General features: G+C 61.0%; 1 protein-coding gene across 2 annotated transcripts; it reads left to right on the top strand.

The window, feature by feature from the left end:
- Positions 1 to 109: 109 nt before the first annotated feature.
- Positions 110 to 14,764, top strand: RRP8 (ribosomal RNA processing 8). 2 transcript variants are annotated; one of them, XM_080568182.1, is made up of 16 exons: positions 111 to 1,248; positions 1,368 to 1,497; positions 1,995 to 2,101; positions 2,265 to 2,361; positions 4,952 to 5,122; positions 8,054 to 8,362; positions 8,851 to 8,933; positions 9,385 to 9,523; positions 10,031 to 10,165; positions 10,265 to 10,388; positions 10,566 to 10,702; positions 12,129 to 12,242; positions 12,759 to 12,940; positions 13,225 to 13,450; positions 13,856 to 14,066; positions 14,261 to 14,764. In XM_080568182.1, exons 1-16 carry the CDS (start codon positions 224 to 226, stop codon positions 14,527 to 14,529), a joined length of 3,459 nt encoding a protein of 1,152 aa, XP_080424308.1. In that variant the 5' UTR covers positions 111 to 223; the 3' UTR covers positions 14,530 to 14,764. The 2 variants fall into 2 exon arrangements, 1 of the variants encoding a protein (XP_080424308.1); XR_013942142.1 differs by lacking the exon at positions 14,261 to 14,764 and having other exon boundaries at positions 110 to 1,248; positions 13,331 to 13,450; positions 13,856 to 13,991.
- Positions 14,765 to 15,371: the final 607 nt, after the last annotated feature.

The raw sequence follows: 15,371 nt of genomic DNA, 5'->3' as shown, positions 1-15,371 counted from the left end.
ATGGGAAGGGGCGGGGCGCGCGTGCCTGTGGGCGTGGCTAACTGTGCCGGGGCGGGGCGGGGCGGGGCGGGGCGGGGCGGGGCTGCCTGGCCGCCCGTCCTCCCGGCCGCAGGGGGCGCCCTCCCGGCAGCGCTGCCGGCGCCGCTCTGGCCGCAGGCGCGGGGGCCCCGCGAGCGCACGTGGGTTCGGTGCGGGGCCGCGGGGCCGCCGGCGGGACCTGGCCATGTTCGCGGAGGAGGACTGGAGCGAGGGGGCGGACGGCCTCGCGCCGTCCCGGGTCTCGCCGGGGCCCCTCGGCGGCGCCGAGGACCCGCGGCGGCCTGTAAGGGGTGCTGGGGGGGGTCGGGCCGAGCCGCCCCGCGCTCCGCAGGCCCCCGCCGCAGCGGAGCGGAAGCGGCGCCAGCGGCTCCTGGCCACCCTGCAGCGCCTCGAGGCGTCGGCCGGGACCCGGCCGTGCCCGCCGGCGGACGGCCAGCCTGCGCGGAAGCGGCCCCGGAGGCGGCGGCGGGCCGCCGGGTGCCGGGCTGAGGCGGAGGGGCGCCCGGCGGGCAGCGCGGAGCCTGGGGCTGGGCGGGAGGCCCCGGGCGGGGGCGGTCCCGGGCCGCCCCCGGGGCCGCCCTCCGGGGCGACCGGGACGGGCGGGACTCGGGCGGCCGCCGGTAACGGGACCCAGCGCGCCCCGCGGAGATGCGGCGCTGGAGGCCGCGCGGCCGCGGAGCGGGACCGGAGCGGCGCCGAGAGCCGCCGTGCCGCGGTGCCCGCCCCCCCGGTGCCCCGCGGTGTCCCGGCCGAGCCGCCCGCGGACCGGCCCGCGTGGAGCTCAGAGCCGGAGGGGCCGGGGACAGGGGCTTCGGCTGCGGGACCGGCCCAGAGGCTGACTCGGCAGCAGTGGAGAAACAAGCAGAAGAACAAAAGGCGCCAGAAGAATAAGCTCAGAGGAGGACCTGGCGAGGAGAAGGAAGCAGACGTGGAAGCAGGCACGGGAGCGGGTGCTTCGGAGCCGCCCGCCCTGGAAGCAGCCCCTGTGGGGAGGTCGGCAGCCCTGCGTGCACGGATGGAAGAGCGGCTCCTCTCTGCCCGGTTCCGGTACATCAACCAGCAGCTCTACACTTCCAGTAGCCAGGAAGCTGTAAAGCTCTTCCAGAACGATCCCGAAGCTTTCCAAATCTACCACCGCGGCTTTGCTCAACAAGTGGGGCGCTGGCCGGAGAATCCCGTGGATCGCATTATCCGTTACTTGCGCAAGAGGTGAGTGTGGGCAGAAGCAGGGGCTCTGTGGGGAGGGCCAGGCCCAGGGAAGTCTCTGGTCTGAGCTGAGGTGGTGGGCAGAGCGGCGTTATCAGTCTGTGCCCTCTGCTCCTCCTTAGGCCAGCTTCTCTGGTCGTGGCGGATTTTGGATGTGGCGACTGCAAGATTGCGAGCAGTGTCAGAAACAAGGTTCATTCTTTTGACCTGGTACCTCTCAGCCCGCTTGTCACTGTGTGCGACATGGCCAAGGTAGGGGGACTGGGGCTGTGCCTGTGGCACACTGAGCAATGAGGGTCCACGTCGTGCAGAGTAAGCAAGCTGCACACGTGCTCAGAGCCAGGGAGGTGCAGGAGAGGAGGCTGTGTGCGAGGGGTGGCAGAGCTCTGTGGCTCTCCAGGCTTGGTGGGAGAGCAGCATGCGCCCATGTGGATGTTCATGGTGGCTCGAGGCGTTGAAGCTGCCACAAACTGAAAAACCTGCTGAAGGTTTCAGGGTGTACAGACCGAGGTGTCAAGTTGTGGGGGACAGAAGAAGGTGGTTGGGAGCACCTATGGGAAGGATGAGAACCTCGTGTGTGAAAAGGAGCATATGTTTGTTCTCATACGGGGGTACCGCTGTTTGTTCCTCCCACAGAGAAGGTGCTTGGGTGAATCCGAGAGCCGTGGGAGTGCCAGAGAGAGGGACAAGCTGCCCGTCCCTGTTGCCATCCCCCCTTTGGGGCTGGTCTCTGTGTTGGTGTTTCATAGGTGCCTTTGGAAGCCGAGTCAGTGGACGTTGCGGTTTTCTGCCTAGCACTGATGGGCACCAACCTTCAGGAGATCCTGGAAGAGGCAAATCGTGTGCTGAAACAGGGGTAGGCAGAGATGTGCATGCAGCTGGGGCTGGGTGCGGGGGTAACAAAGCATACAGGGTGCGGGGGTGAACCCCAGGGACACGGACGGGTTCTCAGTGGGCAGCGAGGGGGGAGGCCGTGGGGGTGCTTGCAGTGCCCCCCTCATGGCTGGACGTTCCCACAGCGGTACCCTGCTGGTGGCTGAGGTCGCCAGCCGCTTCGAGGACATCCGAGCCTTCATGAGCGCCATGGCCCAGCTGGGATTCAAAAGCGTCTCCAAGGTGCGTCCTCAAGCGCACCGGGCACCGCGGGGCGTGAGGCTCCCCCGGGGGAACCGGGGAGCTCGGGGGAGAGCCCGCGGGTCCCGGCAGCGGCGGCTTGGCGGGGCGAGGTGCCTCGGCCCGGCCTGGGGCTGAGCCGGGGCGGTGACGGGGAAGCAGCCTGGGGCTGGGGGCCGGCCGGCCGGCCGGCCCGCCCGTGACGCCGTGCCCCGCCGTGCCCCGCAGGACCTCTCCAGCCCCTTCTTCTTCCTCCTCGAGTTCTCCAAGACGGCCCCGCCGCGCCCCCGGCCCTGCGCGGGGCTCCGCCTGCGGCCCTGCCGCTACAAGCGGCGCTGAGGGGCGGGGCCGCCGCGGGGGCGGGGCTTCGGGGCCGGCTTACGTCAGGACCGGGGCGGGGCCTGCGCGCCCCCGACCCGTGGGCGGAGCCTCGGGCCCTCCGCCGGGAGCGCGGGGGGAGGGGCCGTGGCCTGTGCCCTCGGAAAGTGCCGCCCCGCGCGCGCGCAGTTCTAATAAAGACGCTATTTCCGTACAGGCTCCCGGCGCCTCGGGGGGGATGCGGGGCGGGGCGCGCGCGGGGCGAGGCGGCGCGTGCGCAGTGCGCGCGGGCCTGCGCGGCGGCGGCGGCGGCGTTTCCTGCCGGGGATGTCGGGGCCGGGCGGGCCGGGCCCGGGCCCCGGCGGGGGGAAGCTGGACATCAACCGCGCCGGCGTGGCCGAGCTCGAGGGGGCGCTCAGCGGCATCGGCCGCCGCCGCGCCCGCGGCATTGTGCGCAAGAGAGAGGTGAGCGGCCGGTGACCGGGGGGGGGGGGCGCGGCGGGTGCCGGGGGGGCTCGGGGCGGCGGGCCCGGTTGTGCCGGTGGGGGCTGGGAGGGGAGCGCCGCGGGACGGGGGGTTGGGCCGCGCCCCGCCGCACGGCCCCGTTCCCGTCGGCCGGCCCCGGCGTGGCTCGGTCCCGGGGTCGCTGCCGGCGGGGGAGGGCCGGGCCGGGCCCCGCCGCCCGTTTCCGCAGCCTCTCCTGGCGCGGCCTGCGGTGGGGCGAGGCCCTCGGAGCCCGTCCCGGTCGGGGCTGCCGCTCGCGGGGCCGGCCGGTGCGGGCCCTGCGGAGCCGCCGCGTCGGGGGCCGGGGCCGCGGCCGCGAGCCCCGTGTGCCGGCAGCGCCCCGCGCCCGGGGTGGGTCCCATGGGCCGGCGGCGGTGCTGCTGCCTGCTGGGAACAGAAGTGCGGGCGGGGGCGGGAGCTGCCCGGTGCGGTCCCCGCGGGCCGGAGGTCCTGCCGCGCCCCCTGCGTGCTCTGTCTGACCGCCCTTGGGAAGTGACGGAGACGGCGAAAAGCCTGCGTGCCGTAGTCACTCCCGGGGTGGCTGAGCCACCCGTGTGACACAGCCGTGAAGCAGGTACGTGTGGTCACAGGCTGTGCCTGTCACCGTGCTTTTAGCAGAGACGGGAAAATTAATGCCACGGAGAGCTGGCGGGACCGTAGCTGAAATGTGGCATCCCTGCTGAAAGAGGCAGAGGAACGAGGCAGGAGGAATTGGGGAAATGGAAGGCAGCTTTCAGAGGAGAAGACTGGAAGGGCTTGACTTTTTTTGGCCTGGAAAAGAGGAGGCTGAGAGTGGCAGGGTCACCAGCTATAAATACAGCAGGAATGTAAACACCAGGGAGGCAGAAGAGCCACGGGGCTCAGCAGCCACAGGGCTGTTGGTATGTGAACAGGTGAGGGAAAATTCATAGAAATAAGGCTTATCATTAGAGCAGTGGTTTGGGGTGAAACTGATTATTGTGGATAAGCAGGAGAAGCGCTGTAATGACGCCTGACAGCTTTGAGAGGATGGTAGGAGCCTTGTCTTGGCCCAGAGGTCTGTGTTAGCCAGTACCATCACGCTCCCACTGTTCCTGATGATTTTAGGCCCTTTGACTTTGGTTTGTGGCAGAAGCTACGTGGAGGCTGTGCAGGGTGTAGATGTGATACCTTGTAAGTCATGGTCCTCGTGCCTGCGGGGCCGGGCAATGCCTGACCTGGTGTTTCACAGAGCGAAGGGTGCCCTGCACGCGCATGTGTGCACACACCTGGCAGAAGGTCGGGGCTGTTTCCAGTCCTTGGAGGTTGACTGTGTGGGCCAGCAAATGCGCCCGGCCTTGGGACTAGCGAGCTAGAGGGTGCAGTTCCCCTTTCTGAGCTTTTGTCGTTTGCTTTTGGGTGACTTCTCCACCTGCTAGTAACAGCTCTAGTGTTACTGCTGTTCCTTGCAGGCGTGTGTGGTTGGGCGTTGTCGCTGCTGCTCAGAGCAGGGGCAGTTTGTGGAAACGGGAGGGACTGCATGGGAGAAGCAGCTTCAGGCAGAAGGCATTCCTTACTCCTGATGGGTACGGTAGTAAGGACTTGAAATACAAAGGTGCCACTTTGTTGTGGGACCCCGAGCCTCCTTCCCCCAACACCTCAAAGTACTAACTGGAGCTGTGGGTGTAAATGAAATGGAAGCTGGTTGGTCACTGCCGGGAAACAGCCCCTCAGACAAGGGTGTCAGTAAGCCTGGTCCTCCCTGGAGGCTGATCCTGAGCTCCACATTGAGTCTTACTTCTCCCTCTCACAGGAACTGAAGGGCTTCAACTCCCTCGATGACCTTCTCCACGTCAAAGGTATCACCACCCGCATCTTGGAGCTGAATAGTCAGCGGATGACTTGCAGAAGGAGGCCAAGCAGCGAGGAGGCTGCTAGGGTGAGCCCTGGTCTGCAGCGGGACAGTAAGGCTCCTGTGCCTCAGGTAGGAAAAGAAAGTTAGGGCTCCTTTCTGTGTGACAGGGACGTAATCTTGCCTCCAGGAGCTGGGGAGAAGCCTCTTGTGTTGGGAGAGGGGACAGCTGGTGCAGGAATGGGGAGGTTTGCTGGGCAGGAGACACACCTGCTTGGGCCTCTGCGACAAGGCAGTCCAGAGGAGGCTGCGCCCTCCTAAACAGCCGAGCGGTCAGTCCATAATTGCCCTGTGAGGTGGCAGTTTGCTGTCCAGACCTTCCCCAGAGCAGAGGCTTTGTGTGTGCCCTGCTGTAGGGCGGGTGTGGTGGCCCCTGGGTGCAAGCCTTGGTGGGAGCTGCTGTGCTCGGTGCATCTGTCCCACAGGCCCCAGAGGAGCAGTGCTCTGACCCCAGAGGACACTCGTGGCTTGTCTGCACACCCCCCACCCCCAGCTGCAGAGCAGCTACCCATCGGCAGGCCTCTGCAGCCAGTTGTTGAGTTCCAATAATTGCTCATCATCGGAGGCCAGAACTGGGTGTGGAGGGAAGTTCTTCCCCGGGGCTGGCAGCTGAGGAGGCCAGAGCCCATTCTCACCAAGGTCCCTGCCCTCCTGTCCTCATCCGCGGGAGCAGTGGCCGCGCGCTGCCTGCCTGGTGCTGGGGACTTCTTCAGGAAGTGCCTCTTCCTGCTGCTGGTCCCTGTGGGGCTGAGGAAACTCCAGGCGGCTCAGGAAAGCTCTGCCTGGCCAAGCCCTTGAGCGTTCTGCCGAGCGGGGGGGGGGGGGGGCGGGAGGGGAAGGGGGTTGCTGAAAAGTGTTGGACTGCCTGGAGGCTGTCAGTGACAGCTCAGGATGCCCAGTGCTACCCCAGCAGCACGGTCCCAGTGTCCCTTGTTAGCTGTGACCCGGGCCTGAGCCCCAGGCCTGGATGCCAGAGGAGCTGATTGAGAAGCCTGGGCCCGGTGCTGCCTCCCGGAGAGGCAGATCCGGGCACCTGGCCTGGGCCACTGCCCCCAGCCGGCCTGCAGAGGGGTCGGGGGCGCCGTGGGGCAGCAAGCAGCCAGCCTCGGGGCTGGGCAGCCTGCCCTGGCAGTCTCCTGAGAACACAGACGCCAAGGCCTTGCTCCTGAACGTAAGCAAACCCAGCCCCAGCTGCCCTAAATGTTTTAGTGCCTGGCAGGAGCCCTTTAAAGCACCGAAGTTTTTCCTTCCACAGGTGTATTTTTGTATTGTGACCAAATCATCTCTCCATTTCTTTTCTTTTCCTACGAGATGTTTTCTCCGGCCTCTGAATCATCTGGGGGAGGGGATCAGCCAATGTCTTAGTTTTAAGCATTCTGTTTTAAAATATGGATTGGGCGTTGTGGTAGTGTTGCACTCCTGCTTGCATTTCTTCCCTGTTTGGATTTTTGAGCCTGAAGGTTGTGTGGAGTGTGACCCCTCAGTCCTTTTCAGTCACCGCTTTACAGGATGCGCAGTCCCTGGTGTCTTGCTGGTCCGGCTCTCCTTCTCTTTAGATGGAGAACATTGTCTCTGAATGTACTGAAATGCATTTTATTTGAGTGAGCCCAGTTTACCAAGTGATGCAGATCACTGTGTGGCTGTCCCATCCTTGCCTCCTACCCAAATGTTGATCTCAAAATGTAATCGGAAAAAAAAAATCTACTTCCTTACTATGAGCAAAACAAATACCGACCAGTGTTTTTTCCCCCTTGTGGGCCTGCACTCAGCCCATCAGCAGAAAGTGAATTTTCCCAGTAACACACACCTTCAGAGATCTGTTCGCTGGCGCTGCCTTGACCTAACCCATCTCACCAAACAGCACGTCCGAGGCTGTGGTGCCCCAGTCAGTGTACGAGTACGTCTCATTTATGTGATTCATGTAACTGCTTTTGTTAACCAACTGTAACACTTCAAAGAATAAAATCAACTTTATTTGAAAAGACATTTTCAAAGTCTCATCAGCTGGTGCAAAGCGTGTCCCTGTCATCTTCCCAGTGGAATCCTGCACCAGCCCCTCTATTACCAGATATAAAACCATGTAAAGATTGAGTCATCTGCTTTCCTCAGTTTTGGCACAGTTTTCACACTCTCGGTGCTTGCAATTCCTCCTGTATTCCAAGACGTACTAAAAATAATTGGTGTGGGCCAGTGATCTGCTGGTACTAGTCACTGGGACACTTTGGTGCAGATTACCCTGGTCTGCTGATTGAGTTATGTTCTTGGTGTACTGGAAACAGTTCCTCATTCTCCTGTGATGTAAGGGCATTGTTCTGCTTCTTCCAAGTAATTACTGAGTGCTTCTGCTTTTTGTGTGCGCGTGCAGTTAGTCACAGTGCTGTTTTCTTTGGGGAGAAGGGGTGCAGGTGGTGCTGGGTGGGCACGCAGTACTCTCACCCCTCTGCTGGTTTTGCTGCTGGTTGGGTGGGCTGGAGGGGCACTTGCCTTGCCGTGAAGGCTGGTGCTCAGCCCGTGCTGCCCATGCACGCAGCAGCTCTGACCCCTGCTTTGCCAAGCACCAGGGTAAGGGCTGCTCCCGCTGCAGCAGGGAAGGGCGCTGCACAGTGGAGCCAGTACTGGTGGGTTCAGTATTGTTCAGTGACCCCCTGACCCCGCAACGTTTGTGCATGCTGCCCAGCCGTGGAGTGGCCTGCTGCTGCATAATTTGGTCGTGTGGCAGCTGTGCCCTCCTCTAGGGCCGGGAAGCATCCTGTCCCCAGGCCTGGCTTGGCAACGGCCGCCTGTCCCCAGAGAGTACCTTGGCTTGGTCGTCTGCTCCCCTCTTCCCACCCTTGGCTGTGCCCAGCTCATTGCTCCCTCCCTGGGACTGTGGAAGGAAGCCCCTGTGTGCCTTGGGCCCTCGCTCTGGCTGGCAGCCTCCTCAGCCCCACAGCACGCCCCCAGCCTGGTGCCCCCGGGCACCTGAGGGCTGGGGCAGTGATCCTGCGTCTCCCTGTCTTGCAGGCAGCAGCCGAGGAGGAAGATGTGTCGGGCCCCTGGGAGCCGGAGCGCGCTGGGGAAGGGAGTCCGGGGTCAGGACCAGAGGCCAATGGTTCCTGCGGGCAAGAGGAGCAGGAGCCAGTCAGCTCCACGGCCTGTGGGGAGCAGGAGCAGGAGGAGGAGGAGGAAGAAGAAGAGGAAGAGGGGAGCTGCTGCAGCGAGGAAGGAGAAGATGGCAGCAACGTCTACTTCTACTACACCATTGGCGAGCGCTGGATAGACTACCTGCAGCGGACGGAGGACGGTGGCCTCCTCCGCCACGTGCGGCCCAAGGTAACGCTGCTGCAGGCACGGCCCTGGTCTGTCACGTCCCAGCCTGGCTCTCCCTGTAGCTGTCAGGTGCAGCGTGGTGTGCCGAGCTCTGGGCCTGGCTATAGGGCTCGTCTGTCAGCAGGCTGCAGTGTGCATGGAGCTCTGCCTACTCCACACTGGACTGTGCCTAGAGAAGGGCAAAGCAGGCCTGCTGTTTTTTTCAGCCACTGCTTTTGTCCCTGTGCACCTGCTCTGCTAACCTTTCCATGTTGGGTCTGATTTTGCCCTCGGGAGGACCAAATTCTGCTTTTCCCCCAGAAATTAACTCTGTTGCGAGCTCTAGAGCTCGGTTGTCCTTCAGCTTCTGCAGGTTCCCAGCAAGAGCATGGTCTTGGAAGACTGGCTGGGCTGGGTCTCCTACTCTGTCACTCTTGGCAGAAAATCAGTGACCCAGAACGTGCACAGAGGGCTGTGCTCCACCCTGCTTTAACTTGTCCTTCCCCTCACAGATGAAGCGGAAGTCAGAGAATGGCCTGGACGGCAGGGCCCTCTCCCCTGGTAAAAAGCTGTGCAAGGGCTCTGAGTACAGCAGGTAAGATGTGCGCGCTCTGTGGTGAGCAGCATGTTGGCTTGGGGAGTGGGAAGACCTCAGTTCAGCAGTCCCATCCCTCAGTCATCTAGAAGTCCTGCTGAGGTGGTGCGGTCTCCTTTTTGGAGATCTCCAGTAGCTGTGCCTGGACGTGGTGCTGGGCAGGCAGCTCTGGGTGGCCCTGCTGATGCAGGGTGGGAGTAGGTGCACCGGAGGTGTCTCCAGCCTCAGCCACGCTGTGATTCTGTCATTCCGTAGAGTGGGTTAGGGTAAGGGGAACGTGTGTGTAGCCGTGGTCCCTGTGGAAGGGTTGGGGAAAGGCGTTAGCCTAGGGGAGGCTCAGGGTTTGTAGTACACGGGGACCGACGTTCTGAGAACTGCTCGCACAGCGTGGCCCAAAGTAGTGCTGGCATTTCTCACCTTTGCTTTCATCTCTTCCCTGTCTGCGGCCCAGGACCCTGGGTCCCTGCATGCCCAGTCCCACCACCACCTTTGGGGACCTGCGCAATGCTAAGGCAGGCCAGGCACGGCGCCGCCGCATCCCCTCTGTTGCTCCTCCCCCTGAGCTGCAGGACTGGCTCCGCACCTTCCAGGTAGGCACAGAGCCTTGCCGAAGGGTTCGCCAGGGGTGGCACCGTGAAGCTGTGGGGCTGAAGGGCAGCACAAGGTGGGCTGAGCCCTGCAGAGTCTGTCTTTGTGCAGCCTGCCGTAGGCAGGGGTTCTGGGTCCCACGGTAGAGTTTCAGTGAGTTTTTGCCCTTAGCTAAAGGAACGCAGATGTGATGTTGGCCCACCTCTTGTTCCCACTGGGCAGTGTGTCCTCTGGGGCAGTGTTGCTTTGTCCACCATCACACAGCACCTGTGTCACATTGTGTGTGACTGGTGGAGCTCCCAGCCCCACCTCTGCGGCTCCTGTCTTGGGGTCTAAGTGCCGGAGCCCTGGCTGACTCCAGAGGCCTTGCTCTCTTACGGCTCAGGTGCCCCTGTGCCTTTTGGTGTCCCGGCTGGGGCTGGGGTGGGCATGGGCCCTGTGCAGCCACAGAGGAGCCTGTGAGGGCCTGCCATGTGTGCAGGCAATGTGACTGATGTCCCTGTCCTCAGCGGTGGAGTGGCCCAGAGAAGCTGCTTGCTCTGGATGAGCTCATTGATCGCTGCGAGCCCTCACAAATCAAGTACATGATGCAGGTCATTGAACCACAGTTCCAAAGAGACTTCATTTCCCTGCTGCCCAAGGAGGTGAGTTGAAGCAAGTGACGGGCTCGCCCTGGTGCCATGCGCTGGTTACCAACCCTGGGAGCCTGCTGTGCCCTTGTAACTTGGCTTCTGATCCCACAGCTGGCACTCTATGTCCTCTCATTCCTGGAGCCTCGGGACCTGCTCCGTGCTGCCCAGACCTGCCGCTACTGGAGGGTCTTGGCTGAAGATAACCTGCTTTGGAGAGAGAAATGCCGTGAGGAAGGTAAACACCCGTCCTGCATGTGGCACACTGCGGCTGGAATCTGCAGCCACGGTACCCACAGTAGGGGAGCCCACAGCTCTCACTGTTGTGTATCTTCTTGGCTCCTGCCAGGATGGGGACACGGACCACCTGTGTGCCACGAGGAAGTCTGCATCATGCTGCATTTTCTTCCCACAGGCATTGAGGAGCCCTTGAATCTACGGAAGCGACGCCTATTGAGCCCTGGGTTCATGTACAGCCCCTGGAAATTCGCCTTTATGCGGCAGCACAAAATTGACATGAATTGGCGCAGCGGGGAGCTTAAAGCCCCCAAGGTAGGTGCCTTCAGCAGTGCATACTGAGAAGCAGACTCCAGAGCTTTGATGTGTAGGAATCTGGTGCAAGAAGGGAGCAGCAGAAAAATATCCATGACCAACAGGATGAGATCATTAAAAGTTTTAAAAGCGTCTTGGGAAAATATTCAGGTGGCTCACCTGTCTTCAGGAGACATAAGCCAGAGAAATTCACCTGCAAGTATTTGAATTTAAACTTCCCTGAAGCTGTAAGTCCTGCCAGCTTCCTGCAACTCCTGTCCCTGCCTGCAGAGAGCAGATCCACAGAACAGCTTGTTTGGAGCTTTTGCATGTGCTCTGGCTGGCAGTGCAGCTGGTGTCAGGGATTGCCACAGTGGATGGTACAGGAATGCAGCTCTACCAGTGGGAAAAGGGTTGCCCTTAACCCCAGAGCAGGAGTTTTCCACCTGTTCACCCCTTCTCTGAGTGCGTGTTGCAGGGCTGTAGCTAACCTTGACATGCAGGGAATGGTACAGCCCTCCTAAGGCTCAGCCAAGCCTTGTCCCTAGTACATTCTATAGCAGAGTGTTGCAGAGCACTTTGATGTTGGTTTTGTCTCTCTCTGCTAAGATCCCTTCCTGCCCCTCATCCCTATATAGCAAACAGAGCAGAGCCCCAGCCACCCCTGCAGCTGATCCCGCAGGTGATAGTCTCTGTCTCTGTCTTGCTGCTCTTCATCCCCAGACTTTCTCCAAGCCCCCAGTGTCCCCAGCCCTTTCCCCACACCCCTGCAGCACCCGGTGAACAGCGGTGCTGGGCATGCTGTGGGGACCGCAGTAGTGGCAGTAACCCTGAGCCCCTGATGCCCTTGGTCACTGCGTCAGCTGTGAGCAGAACACCCCAGGGCCCTGCCACCGGGACGCCTGCCCTGTACCACCCCCTCGCACAGTGTCGTCCCCGCACTGGGCAGCTCCAGGCTGGCTGTTACACCGAGCCTCTCCTCACTGTGCTCGGCCAGGTCTGCCTGGTCTGGGGCCCTGCCTGAGCTGCACATCCTCTGCCCCTGCAGGGGTCTCATCCATCGCCTGCCTCCTCTGCCTGCTGCTGCATTGCTGCTCAGGGAGTTGGAAGTGGACGCAGAGCTGTTTGTGTTCTACCTGCCTCCCAGGGAAGGTGGAGCTGGTGGTCCTAAATGTGCTCTGTCTCACAAACACCATTTTTTGATCTAGGACAAAGCATTGTCTCTGAGCTCAATTGCTAGTGCAGCCTTAATAGCCACAAGGGTCAGTCCATGTGTTGGAATTCCCTTGTAGCCCATCATCCCCCAGCATTAGCTCCCAAATGCCCCCTTTGGCTCTTTCTGTAGCTGCTACCCAGCAGAGAAGCAGCAGGGAGGTGGCTGTTGTTACAAGAACCCATCTGTTTGTACTGCGCACCTCCCTCCTCATTCATGGTCTTCTCTGTGCAGGTGCTGAAGGGACACGATGACCATGTCATCACCTGTCTGCAGTTCTGCGGCAACCGGATAGTCAGTGGCTCAGATGACAACACACTCAAGGTGTGGTCAGCTGTCACTGGAGAGGTGAGCTGTTGTCTCACATCCTGTCACAGGGCTGCTCCGCCGGCACAATGAAAGTTGTGCCGTTCCTCTGCACTGCTGCAGAGAGGGTGGAGGTGTGGGAGGTATCACAGCCACTTTGTTGGGTTTATCTGGTCTCTGACAAAGTACAGCTGGGGGGAGGAATTGGTAGATCCTGTAACTGCAGGAGCAGTGGGAAGAGCTGTCTTAAGCTAGGAGTCAGCATTGGTGTAGTAACAAATGAGCAAGAGCTGGCCACACGTGTTTTCACCAGTGGTCAGCAAGTGTGGACCACTCTCCTGAAGACCGGAAAGGCCAAGAAACTTGATTGGTTTCAGAACAGCAAGTGGCTGTTGTGGGAGGACTCTGGTGGGGGCCTGAGTTTGCAGGGAGGTGGGTTTCTGACCTGAAGTGCCTTACTGCTCCTGCCCAGGAGCAGTCCTGTTCTTTGCTGTCCCTTCTTGCTGTGTTGTTCAGCCTTTCCCAAAGCAGTGCCTCACATCTCCTTGTTCTTTGCAGTGTGTGCAGACGCTGGTTGGCCACACAGGGGGTGTCTGGTCTTCCCAGATGAGGGACAGCATTGTCATCAGTGGCTCTACGGACCGGACACTCAAAGTGTGGAACGCGGACACAGGCGAATGTGTGCACACGCTGTATGGGCACACGTCCACAGTGCGCTGCATGCACTTGCATGGGAACAGGTATGGGGTCAAAGGTGTTTGGGGTCTGGTCGGTGGGGTGGGGTGGGTGAAGGTCAGGAAGTATTAGGGTCTGGGCCAGTCTGTGGGGTCGGATCTGTTGCAAGTGAAAGTGCAGAGGTCTTCCGGGCCTACGCTGATCTGCCGCCAAAGGATGCCGGGTGGGAAGAGGCCTCCCTGGGGAGGGTGAGCTGGGGCTGCCCCTCAGAAAGCTGGTATGTCCAGGCTTAGCTCAGCTGGGTGAGGTCTGGAGCTGATGCAGGCTCCAAGTGCACCCTTGCTCACAGGGTTGTGAGTGGCTCGCGGGATGCCACTCTGCGCCTCTGGGACATCGAGACTGGGCAGTGTCTGCATGTGCTGATGGGGCACGTGGCTGCCGTGCGCTGTGTGCAGTACGACGGGCACAAGGTGGTGAGCGGCGCGTATGACTACACAGTGAAAGTCTGGGACCCTGAGAGCGAGAGCTGCACTCATACGCTGCAGGGACACACAAACCGCGTCTACTCCTTGCAGGTAAGAGCCTGGCCCCTTCCCCTTGCTGCAGGGACACGAGCCTGTCTGTTCTGGCACATAAGAGGCCGTCTCCCCTCTGCATGCATGTACTGCAGAGGCACACAGACTGTGCTCTGCGTACCACGTGCTCTGCCTTTCTGCCCTGACCCCTCTCGTGTGTGCGCTGTAGGAACACACAAACCACGTCGCCTTCCTAGAGCGAGGGCACTGCCAAGGCACGTGCACCCTGCTGGGCCATAGGGTGCTACCTGAGCACCGTGGCCTGCCCCAGCCTCTGGTGCTGCACTGCCATGAGTTGGAGTTGATGATCCTTGTGGGTCCCTTCCAATTCAGGATATTCTGTGATTCTGTGAGAACAAGCCTCCCCTTCCAGGCAGGCCGTGCTGACCAGTGTCTCTCTGGCAGTTTGACGGGACGCACATTGTGAGTGGCTCTCTGGACACATCAATCCGAGTGTGGGACGTAGAGAGTGGAAACTGTCTACACACGCTCATGGGGCACCAGTCGCTCACTAGTGGCATGGAATTACGTGACAACATCCTTGTGTCTGGCAATGCTGACTCCACGGTGAAAATCTGGGACATCAAGACGGGCCAATGCCTGCAAACACTGCAGGGTGAGTGCAGGGGGGTGGAACAACTTCCCTTGCTAGGGGAGTTGGAGCGGTGTCATGTTGTTCCTGGCCACCAGACGTGGCAGGGTCATGACAGATGCTGCCCAGGGGTGGAAGAGCCAAGCAGTGGGTGATCTGAAGAGCCTGGGACCGGAGGTGGGAGCACAGGAGGACTAACGGGTACCCTCTGCCTCCAGGGCCCAGCAAGCACCAGAGTGCAGTGACCTGCCTACAGTTCAGCTCCAAGTTTGTGGTGACCAGCTCGGATGATGGTACTGTCAAGCTCTGGGACCTCAAGACGGGCGAATTTGTGCGCAACCTGGTTGCACTGGAGAGCGGGGGCAGCGGGGGTGTAGTGTGGCGCATCCGTGCCTCCAACACCAAGCTCGTGTGTGCAGTGGGCAGCCGCAATGGGACAGAGGAGACCAAGCTGCTGGTGCTGGACTTTGATGTGGACCTGAAATGAACCTGGCCGGTGCAGGCTAGGAGGGAGGATCCCGCGGGCTGGGCGTAGCAGCTGGTCTTGGTGGGGCTGGCCCCGGAGCAGGCGCTAGCTCCCCGCGGGCTGTAAATACTGTTTGCAGCTGTCTGGGCCTTATTTATATATGTGTGAACTCCCTGTGGGGAGCCCGCGCCCGGCTGGGGCACTGTACAGAGGAAGCAGCATGTTTTGTACACTAATATATCGATTTATTTCTGTACCTGGGGCCTGCTTCTCCACCCCTGCTGTTCCATGAGCCTTTCCTTCCCAGAGCTTGTCTCTTTCGGGGAAGCAACTGGTGGCTGCAGCCTCTCTGGATTCCAGGCAGGAGTAGGGATGGTGTGGGCTTTCCTGCCTCTCCCCTAAGGGTCTGACCTCTGAGACCAACTCTTTTCCTGCACACATATGCTCTTGTCTGGGGGAGCATCCTCTGCATGGAGTCCCCTAGCCTGTGGACTCTGGTTTCTTTATTAAGGATAGTGGCCAGCTGACCACATGCATAAGGTGCTGAGCACACCGCATCGGGGAGATCTTGCAGGGCAATACTGTGTGTAGCACTGCATGTAGTGCAGCCTGCTGTCTGGCCAGCTGTGTTGCAGGAAGATGTGGCCCCAGCACTGTGTCTGAGAGGGAGCAGTGCTATGCGTAGATGTTCGTCCTTCAGCGCTGCTCTGGCCCAGATGAGGGAAGCAGACAGGACAGAAGTTCTGCAGTGCAATGAGCATGGGGTGCAGCTGGCAGCAGCAGGCTGGGCAGTGTCTGGTGGCAAATGCATCCTGAGCCCCATGCGATGCAGATCAGCCACTGAGGGGAGGGTGGTGAGGCCT

The sequence above is a fragment of the Anser brachyrhynchus genome (assembly GCF_964034855.1).
Source record: "Anser brachyrhynchus genome assembly, chromosome: 1".
Lineage (NCBI taxonomy): Eukaryota > Metazoa > Chordata > Aves > Anseriformes > Anatidae > Anser > Anser brachyrhynchus.
Note: the sequence above shows the minus strand (reverse complement) of the source record. Positions and strands in the feature narration are given on the sequence as shown.

Coding starts and splice junctions, on each gene's coding strand:
- RRP8 (XM_080568182.1), top strand. CDS start 224: ATGTTCGCGGAGGAGGACTGGAGCGAGGGGGCGGACGGCCTCGCGCCG. Junction 2,362..4,951: donor GATTCAAAAGCGTCTCCAAG/GTGCGTCCTCAA, acceptor TCCCTCTCACAG/GAACTGAAGGGCTTCAACTC. Junction 10,703..12,128: donor GGGAGCTTAAAGCCCCCAAG/GTAGGTGCCTTC, acceptor TTCTCTGTGCAG/GTGCTGAAGGGACACGATGA.